We start from the raw sequence: 9,915 nt of genomic DNA, 5'->3' as shown, positions 1-9,915 counted from the left end.
ACAAATAGACACAAACGCCAAAAAACTGAAGATTAACCCTTTATTTAGGAGTCAAAAACAACTAGTACAACAAGGTCCACTGAGGACTTTCTGTGGATGTTTCACATTTAAAAGAACATTTGATATGCTAACGTTTCCTAGAATCATCTATAGATCTATTAAAAGATATATTTTATAGGATCTCCTGTTGATTGGGGGATCCACCAGAGATCTACTGGGGATCCACAAAAGATCTACTGGGGATCCACCAAAGATGTGTTGGGGATCCACCAAAGATGTGTTGGGGATCCACCAAAGATGTGTTGGGGATCCACCAAAGATTTACAGTCTTTGGGTAACCTTCAGTAAATCTCTTGTTGAGCCCCAGTAGATCTGAGTATTCTTTAACAAATCTGTGGTGGATGCCCAGTAGATCTCTGGTGGATCCCCAGTAGATCTGTGGTAGATTTTCCTTACGGCAAAGTCTCCAGGTTGACCATGGTCAGTTTGAGGTCACAGTAGATGTTGAGCGAGTTGATGGATTTAAGGTTGGTGACGCGGTGTTGGAACGCCAGCACGTGAGCGTTGTTGACGGCCACCTTAAACTCTTTGTTGGTGCACAAGATCTTCATCTGCAACAAAATCAACACAAACTCATCAACTTGCTTTTTCAGACCAAAGCATTGCAAGGAGCTGCAAGCCAAGGGCGTACTCACACTGGCCTAGATGCCTTGAACCGTGCACAAGCACGATTGCCCCCCACCCCCTGACCTGCACTCGCATTTAAAAACATTCATGGCCAGAGTACGCCAACGTTGTTACATTGCAGGACTCACCAACTGCAATTCCAGTTTATCTGTAAGGTAAGAACCAGACCCGGGCACATTTAGCCGTACCCTGGTCCACCTCTTTCAAGCGGACCTGGGTGCGGTCTAGCGTACCGGGCCCGGGCATGGCACGGAGCAATCACACTAGTCAAACATACCCGACTTTGGTGGCAAACGTGCTCAGGCACGGTGTAACTGGGCCAAGTGTGAGTACACCCTTACAATTGTCTCATCCAGAATCTTTAGTCTGAACTGGGCTTTAGTCTAAATGCTGTCTTTTTCAGAATAACAATAAAAATGTGAATGTGCATGTAAACGTAGTCATTGTTATCGTTAGAAAACGAACAACAACCACCGAACAAGGACTTCAGTCATCCCTCACATTCAGAAAGGTTGCTCATTATTAACAAATAAAGACCTAAACCATGAGTATTCTTAGTGTGAATCAAATATTGGACCTCGAATGGCTGTCCCTGGACGAATGGGAAGTTCTGCAGATCTCTCTCCTCTTTCCCCCACTTGGTGCCGATGCAGCTGTTCCTGACAATCACCTTCCTGCCGCCCTCATTGAAGCGAGGGTTAAAGTGGAAGGCCAGGTCCTGACCTGCGAACATGTCCACTGTGATCCTGAAAACAACAGACATCGTAACACCATTGACTGAATTCCCAAAGATTCGTTAACCGTAGTATATTATGCGACAGTTCATGCATTCATTGTTTATGTTGAAGTGTTCATACTGACTTTTCAGCGTTGGGGTTCACGATCCCAGCGATGGTGATGAGCAGTTTGTCATAAACTCCACTGGGAAGAATTTGTTTGTAAGGGACCGCCTGTCAACAGGAAACAGCTGTTAACTACACCTATCCAAAAATCCATCCAACAATTCATCCATTCAATAGTACAACTATCAATTCATCCAACTATCCATTGTGAGGGAAGTTGTCTTTAGTCATGCTGTATTTCATTTACATGACATTACAATGTTTTATAAATTGATCTTGACTTGATTGCATAATATGCTAAGGCGTGGTTGCCCGACTGGATGTCCTCATTAGATTCTAACCTCTGGCTGGTGAGTCCTTTGTCTTGAAAACAAAGGGTATACAATACACTAACTGAAAGAAACTACCCTGACCAGAGGGAGAGGACCAAGCCCAGGATCAGAGTGCATATTACAAACTAACCTTTGTCTTGTGTACCATGCTCTGAGCATTACAAGTGGGATAATGTAAGAGACTTTTTGTCCCGTTTGTTGTTGTCAAGTGGGATTAAAAAATTGCCACGACCCCACCCATTCATCCATCCATCACCAATTCAATATTATGTATTGTGTCAAATCCTAACAGAAGTTATCTTGGGACACTTTACAGATCTAGACCACCCTCCAACATTCCCCCAAGAGCAAGCCTTTGTTGCAACAGCAGCAAAAAAAAAAAAAAAACTCTTAACAGGCAGAAACCTGGTTCTTGGTTTGGGGCCATTTGCCTCGAGCAGTTGGGTTGAGGGAGAGAGACACAGAGATACTGAAAGATGCAGAGAGAGATCGATCCATTCAACAATCTATAAATCCATCCATGTCTCACCAGACTTTGTTGGGGGGCAAAGGCAGGGACAGGTCCGGGTCCAGGTCCAGGTCCAGGTCCTCCGGGACCGGGCCAGCTGGGGTTGGCAGGTGGTTGACCTCCAGGTCCACCGGGCCAGCTGGGGTTGGCAGGTGGTTGACCTCCAGGTCCACCGGGCCAGGCAGGGTTAGCAGGTGGTTGACTTCCAGGTCCACCGGGCCATGCAGGGTTAGCAGGTTGTTGACCTCCAGGTCCACCGGGCCATGCGGGGTTAGCAGGTGGTTGACCTCCCGGTCCACCGGGCCATGCGGGGTTAGCAGGTGGTTGACCTCCCGGTCCTCCGGGCCAGGCTGGGTTGGCAGCAGGCTGACCTGAACATGGTTTTAAAACAATCAAATTTTCTTTTCATTTGACCCCATTTATGCAGTCACTGTTTTTCATTGTTGACCGACTTCTCGGTTTTATTAATGTGTTGGATTTAATGTTTTTGGTATCTCTTGGTAAACTCTTATTATACATCCAGCAGAGACTGCAAGACTCTTTTTGGTTTGAAAGTCAGACTAATTTATATACATCAGGTTCAGGTAACATCCTACAGATTTGTTCTGAAGACTAAAAGGGCACTCTTACAGTGTAGACCTCCATCAAGGCATGCCCTATCTCACAATGTCAATGATTAGTTATTGATTAATGACTCATGATGACAATCATACCTGGCCAGGTGGGATTGGCGGGTTGTCCAGGCCAGGGACCTGCTTGGTTGTTGGGGGCAGCAGAGGGCCACCCTTCACCAAGAGCGTCTTCCAGCTGCAGAGAAAGAAGTAAAGAAGTGAGAAACTTGACTGGCAGCAGTTTCTCTAACGTCTACCAGATGCTGCCACCAGAAGTGTTTGGTTGACCCATCCACCACCCCAACCTGCCTCCCAACCCCTTCTACTTTGACACCTTACTTCCTGCGTTGTCGTAACAATTACAGGAGGCCAGTAGAGGCGCCATCACTAATGTAAATGAGTCGTATTTGCTGCTTGGACAAACGGTGCTATGGGAGCGGTTTTCAGGGGAGGACAGTCTTGAAACACACTTAACTTTTAGGTTGCTTTCACACCTGAGCTGTTTGGTCTGTTTTAACCGAACCCTGGAGTGTCTGGTTGGTTTGAGCTGGTGTAGCTCATTCAATCTCTGGTGTAGACCAAACAACCAAACTCTAGTCCGCTTGAAAATGGAGGTCTCAAGTCTGTCCTACCAGACTCTGGTACACTAGCCTGGTCCTACCAGACTCTGGTACACTAGCCTGGTCCTACCAGACTCTGGTCTATTAGCCTGGTCCTACCAGACTCTGGTACACTAGCCTGGTCCTACCAGACTCTGGTACTCTAGCCTGGTCCTACCAGACTCTGGTCTATTAGCCTGGTCCTACCAGACTCTGGTCTATTAGCCTGGTCCTACCAGACTCTGGTCCATTAGCCTGGTCCTACCAGACTCTGGTACTCTAGCCTGGTCCTACCAGACTCTGGTCTATTAGCCTGGTCCTACCAGACTCTGGTCTATTAGCCTGGTCCTACCAGACTCTGGTACACTAGCCTGGTCCTACCAGACTCTGGTCCATTAGCCTGGTCCTACCAGACTCTGGTACTCTAGCCTGGTCCTACCAGACTCTGGTACACTAGCCTGGTCCTACCAGACTCTGGTACACTAGCCTGGTCCTACCAGACTCTGGTCTATTAGCCTGGTCCTACCAGACTCTGGTACACTAGCCTGGTCCCTACCAGACTCTGGTACTCTAGCCTGGTCCTACCAGACTCTGGTCTATTAGCCTGGTCCTACCAGACTCTGGTCTATTAGCCTGGTCCTACCAGACTCTGGTCCATTAGCCTGGTCCTACCAGACTCTGGTACTCTAGCCTGGTCCTACCAGACTCTGGTCTATTAGCCTGGTCCTACCAGACTCTGGTACACTAGCCTGGTCCTACCAGACTCTGGTCCATTAGCCTGGTCCTACCAGACTCTGGTACTCTAGCCTGGTCCTACCAGACTCTGGTCTATTAGCCTGGTCCTACCAGACTCTGGTACTCTAGCCTGGTCCTACCAGACTCTGGTCTATTAGCCCAGTCCTACCAGACTCTGGTACTCTAGCCTGGTCCTACCAGACTCTGGTACTCTAGCCTGGTCCTACCAGACTCTGGTCCATTAGCCTGGTCCTACCAGACTCTGGTACTCTAGCCTGGTCCTACCAGACATAACCAATCGCTACCACTCATTTGGTCGTGACGTGGGGTTAGTACCGCTAGCGTTAGCCTTAGCATCGCTAGCGTTAGCCTTAGCATCGCTAGCGTTAGCCAACTCCTTCACCACTAACGGAGCGAGCTGGGAAATCAAACTGTTCCCGAACCCCGTGGCCACCAACACAACTCCGCCTCAAGACTGTTCTTACTCAGCCTTTAACTTCTGGATATTCTGCAGCGTTGCTACAATGGACCGAATGGCTTCGCTCGCCATTATGGAACTACAACTCAAACTAGCGCAAACTAGCGGTTTGGTCATAAATCATACTTCTATTTGGGACTGAAGCTGAATGTTTCAACCGTGTATCCATTACTTTAACTATTTCAAGTTTGTTTACAATGTTTCATGTTTGACAAAGTGCAGTATGAACACAAACCCAACCAAATTAAAGCGACCGAAAATTACACAAATGTGCAACATAGTCTGAGTCTGATAAATACTGAAACCTAAATCTGTTCCTCAGGGTGTGTGTCTGTGTGCATGCATGCATAGATATATGCATGCATGCATGCATCTATCTATCTATGCATGCATGCATCTATCTATCTATCTATCTATCTATCTATCTATCTATCTATCTATGCATGCATGCATAGATAGATGCATCACAGCAGCAGAAACACTAGCTGTCTGTGTGTGTGTGTGTGTGTGTGTGTCTCTGACTTCTGTGTTTTTAAAGGTTAGAAACTAACTGATCTTAGTTTCGTGTTCAAATGAAATCAAAACTTCCCTGTGACCAGAGGAGTTTAATACAGACGATGCATCTCAAGTATAAACCTCACGGTGACAGACATTAAAACGGATTCATGTTCAGTTAAAGATGAGACTCACGTTCATGCTGCCGGTCTGGGATCTGAAACAGAAGACGAAGGAGAGTCAGAGGGTGTGGAGGACGAGTCCTGACCTGATCAAGAAAAACCTGAAACTAAAAATCTGTCTCTCTGCACAAGTTTCTCACACACACACACACAGTCACACAATGGCTGCAAAACCCTCCCAACATATTTAAGTGTTTCTATTTAAACAGTATTGATATATAAATACAGTCCATATTTCTACTAACATTAATATTCAACATTTCATTACTTTGTGTGTCTGTATGAACTCCTGGGAGGGTCACACACACACACACACACACACACACACACACACACACACACACACACACACACACACACACACACACACACACACACACACACACACACCTATAACTAAGCAGCTATCTGTCCTACAAACATCCTGCATGTGTGAATGTGATTTTATACCAAACTGAAGACATGACATATAATCTGCAGACAAGTCCAGACTAAACACATGACAGCAAGCCCAGACTCTCTCCCTTTGACGCCACTATAGGAAACAGGTGTTCATGTCCTGAAGAAGTTAAGGAGAAAACACAAGACAGTTACATGTCTAAACTTAACGGTTGTGTTTTCTTCCAGGACATGAGGACACACCGGTTTCCTGGGTGAAAGTCTTGTGTTTTAGGAGTCAAACATCCACATTGGGTCAACACTACCAACCCTGCCTTTAAATCGTTTTAACTCAGAAAAATACTACCTGAATGAGTACTTCTTTACAGGTAGAATACTACTTTACTGTGTGGAAGGGACCTTTCTCGCAGCAGACATGTTGACTGGTCATAGTAGGAAAAACACAGCTGAGATTGATAACCTTAACGAGGGCTCAGTGAGCTCTTTCAGTGAGTCAGCATGCCAAATACCAGGGTCTCTCCTAAGTGGAATGCAGCCATCAGTAATGGTTTAATACCAGGGTCTCTCCTAAGTGGAATGCAGCCATCAGTAATGGTTTAATACCAGGGTCTCTCCTAAGTGGAATGCAGCCATCAGTAATGGTTTAATACCAGGGTCTCTCCTAAGTGGAATGCAGCCATCAGTAATGGTTTAATACCAGGACCTCTCCTAAGTGGAATGCAGCCATCAGTAATGGTTTAATACCAGGACCTCTCCTAAGTGGAATGTAGCCATCATTAATGGTTTAATACCAGGGTCTCTCCTAAGTGGAATGCAGCCATCAGTAATGGTTTAATACCAGGGTCTCTCCTAAGTGGAATGCAGCCATCAGTAATGGTTTAATACCAGGGTCTCTCCTAAGTGGAATGCAGCCATCAGTAATGGTTTAATACCAGGACCTCTCCTAAGTGGAATGCAGCCATCAGTAATGGTTTAATACCAGGACCTCTCCTAAGTGGAATGTAGCCATCATTAATGGTTTAATACCAGGGTCTCTCCTAAGTGGAATGCAGCCATCATTAATGGTTTAATACCAGGACCTCTCCTAAGTGGAATGCAGCCATCAGTAATGGTTTAATACCAGGGTCTCTCCTAAGTGGAATGCAGCCATCAGTAATGGTTTAATACCAGGGTCTCTCCTAAGTGGAATGCAGCCATCAGTAATGGTTTAATACCAGGGTCTCTCCTAAGTGGAATGCAGCCATCAGTAATGGTTTAATACCAGGACCTCTCCTAAGTGGAATGCAGCCATCAGTAATGGTTTAAATACACCTGTGCTGTTCCTACTATGACATGTCAACATGTCTGCTGTGAAAAAGGTCTATTGGGAGAGGTGTCAAGTAACCTAAACACACACATAAACACACAAAAACACACACATAAACACACACACACACACACACACATGCATGAACACACAGACACACGCACACATGCATAAACAAACACACACACAGACACAAACACACACACAGACATACACACGCGCAACTTCTACAGAAGTCTTTTGAAACCCTAGCATCTGCTTCTACCTGAGTAATGAATGTGAATACTTTTGACACCTCTGTGTATTAGTAGTTTTACTGCAGTAAAGTATGCAAATACTTCCAGTGTGTGTTTGCGTTGGTGCAAACACACACACACACACACACACACACACACACACACACACACACACACACACACACACACACACACACACACACAGACACACACAGCCTCCAGCTGGAACAACACACCACAGTCAGCTGACTCTCTCTCTGCTAAACATATTATATTTGTAATGACATCACATGCTGTGAGACACTCTTCTGTCTCTGTGTTTTAACTCTGAGTGTGAATAAAGTTTGGATTGAAGTCACACATTTAAAGTCACACAATAATAAGGAAAGAGAGTGAACTTTAGAGACATAGCTACACGCACCAACAGTCTGAGGTCTCCGATGAACTCAACAGCTGATCCAAAACACCGAGAGAGAAAGAGAGAGAGAGAGAGAGAGAGAGAGAGAGAGAGAGAGTTTGGGAATAAGGAACACAGACATCAAAAGTAGAACTACGCAGACAATAACAAGTTTCAGGTTTCAGATTAACTTCCTGTTTGTAATTCAGCAGCTGATCCCAAAAATGAAGAAGTGAGAGAAGTAAAGAGTGAGATGTGGACTTACCTGAGTTTACCTGAGAGAGAGAGAGCTGCAGACACACACTGACTCTCTGGGGAAAACACACGGAGAGTCTTAAATCCTGCAGAGCCTCGCCCTGTTTACACACACACACACACACACACACACACACACACACACACACACACACACACACACACACACACACACACACACACACACAGAGACCACACCCACACACACACACACAGAGACACACACACACAGACCACACCCACACACCCACACACACACACACACACACACATATACATGCACACACAAAAACACACAGACCACACCCACACACACAGAGAGACACACACACATATATACACGCACACACAAATACACACACATACACACATATACACACACACACACACACACACTGTTTTGGGAACGTTGCCATGTAAACGTCATGTTGAAAAGATCTTTTGTGTGACTTGTTTCTTCCTCCCACACTTGAGAAGCTTGAGAGATCAAAGTGAGTTATTGATGGATTATTGGTGTGTTATTATGGTCCGTGTTGCCATGGAAACCACAAAGCAGATTAAGAGGAGCGAATCAGACGCTGTTTGTCCAGAAGTTAATCTTAGAAAGAGTTACTGAAATATGTAACGTTCCGGCATTTACACAAACGTTATGACTAGCTAACTGTTTGTTGTGTTGGTCTCTGGACGCACACTGTACAGCTATGTGCTGTGTGTGTGTGTGTGGATGTGTGTGTGGATGTGTGTGTGTCTGTGTGTGTGTGTGTGATGTGTGTGTGTGTGTGTGTGTATGTGTCTGTGTGTGTCTGTGTGTGTGTGTGTGTGTGGATGTGTGTGTGTGTGTGTGTGTGTGTGTGTGTGTGTGTGTGTGTGTGTGTGTGTGTATGTGTCTGTGTGTGTGTGTGTGTGTGTGTGTGTGTGTGTGTGTGTGTGTGTGTGTGTGTCTGTGTGTGTGTGTGTGTGTGTGTCTGTGTGTGTGTGTCTGTGATGTGTGTGTGTGTGTGTGTGTGTGTGTGTGTGTGTGTGTGTGTGTGTGTGTGTGTGTGTGTGATGTGTGTGTGTGTGTGTGTGTGTGTGTGTGTGTGTGTGTGTGTGTGTGTGTGTGTGTGTGTGTGTGTGTGTGTGTGTGTGTGTGTGTGTGTGTGTGTGTATGTGTGTGTGTCTGTGTGTGTGTGTGTGTGTGTGTGTGTGTGTGTGTGTGTGTGTGTGTCTGTGTCTGTGTCTGTGTGTGTGTGTGTGTGTGTGTGTGTGTGTGTGTGTGTGTCTGTGTCTGTGTGTGTGTGTGTGTGTGTGTGTGTGTGTGTGTGTGTCTGTGTGTCTGTGTGTGTGTGTGTGTGTGTGTGTGTGTGTCTGTGTGTGTGTGTGTGTGTCTCTGTGTGTGTGTGTGTGTGTGTGTGTGTGTGTGTGTGTTAATATGGTCATGCTAATAAAGCCTCTTAGAATTAGAATTGACAGGAACAGGCTGGTGAGAACTACAGGAAGTTGTTTTTTGTAGTTTGTCAGCATGTGGAACTGCAGCAGAGAAGCCAGCAGGGGGCAGCAGAGCACCGTTACAGCAGAGAACAGACACACACACACACACACACACACACACACACACACACACACACACACACACACACACACACACACACACACACACACACACACACACACACACACACACACACACACACACACACACACACACACACACACACACACACACACACACACACACACACACACACACACACACACACACACACACACACACACACACACACACACACACACACTCCCCACACACACACACAGACAGACACACACACAGACACACACACACACACACACACACACACACACACACACCTACA

General features: G+C 46.0%; 1 protein-coding gene across 4 annotated transcripts; it reads right to left on the bottom strand.

Annotated features, from left to right (window-relative positions):
- Positions 1-23: 23 nt before the first annotated feature.
- lgals3b (lectin, galactoside binding soluble 3b) lies at positions 24-8,172 on the bottom strand. 4 transcript variants are annotated; one of them, XM_028566109.1, is made up of 8 exons: positions 8,073-8,172; positions 7,832-7,863; positions 5,483-5,504; positions 3,083-3,176; positions 2,391-2,740; positions 1,549-1,637; positions 1,265-1,433; positions 24-611 (listed from the first exon to the last, which is right to left on the bottom strand). In XM_028566109.1, the coding sequence occupies exons 3-8, from the start codon at positions 5,486-5,488 to the stop codon at positions 453-455; spliced, it is 867 nt and encodes a 288-aa protein (XP_028421910.1). In that variant the 5' UTR covers positions 5,489-5,504; positions 7,832-7,863; positions 8,073-8,172; the 3' UTR covers positions 24-452. The 4 variants fall into 4 exon arrangements, with proteins under 4 accessions (XP_028421910.1, XP_028421911.1, XP_028421912.1 ...); XM_028566110.1 differs by lacking the exons at positions 7,832-7,863; positions 8,073-8,172 and adding exons at positions 5,920-6,028; positions 6,215-6,331; XM_028566111.1 differs by lacking the exons at positions 7,832-7,863; positions 8,073-8,172 and adding an exon at positions 6,215-6,331 and having other exon boundaries at positions 24-201; positions 438-611.
- Between the last annotated feature and the right edge of the window lie 1,743 nt (positions 8,173-9,915).

The sequence above is a fragment of the Perca flavescens genome, chromosome 20 (genome assembly GCF_004354835.1).
Source record: "Perca flavescens isolate YP-PL-M2 chromosome 20, PFLA_1.0, whole genome shotgun sequence".
Taxonomy (NCBI): domain Eukaryota; kingdom Metazoa; phylum Chordata; class Actinopteri; order Perciformes; family Percidae; genus Perca; species Perca flavescens.
Note: the sequence above shows the minus strand (reverse complement) of the source record. Positions and strands in the feature narration are given on the sequence as shown.

Excerpts from the sequence above, each read along its gene's own strand:
- lgals3b (XM_028566109.1), bottom strand. Across the intron at positions 1,434-1,548 it reads GTGAACCCCAACGCTGAAAA|GATCACAGTGGACATGTTCG; the intron begins GTCAGTATGAAC and ends TGTTGTTTTCAG. Across the intron at positions 612-1,264 it reads TCCAGGGACAGCCATTCGAG|ATGAAGATCTTGTGCACCAA; the intron begins GTCCAATATTTG and ends ATTTTGTTGCAG.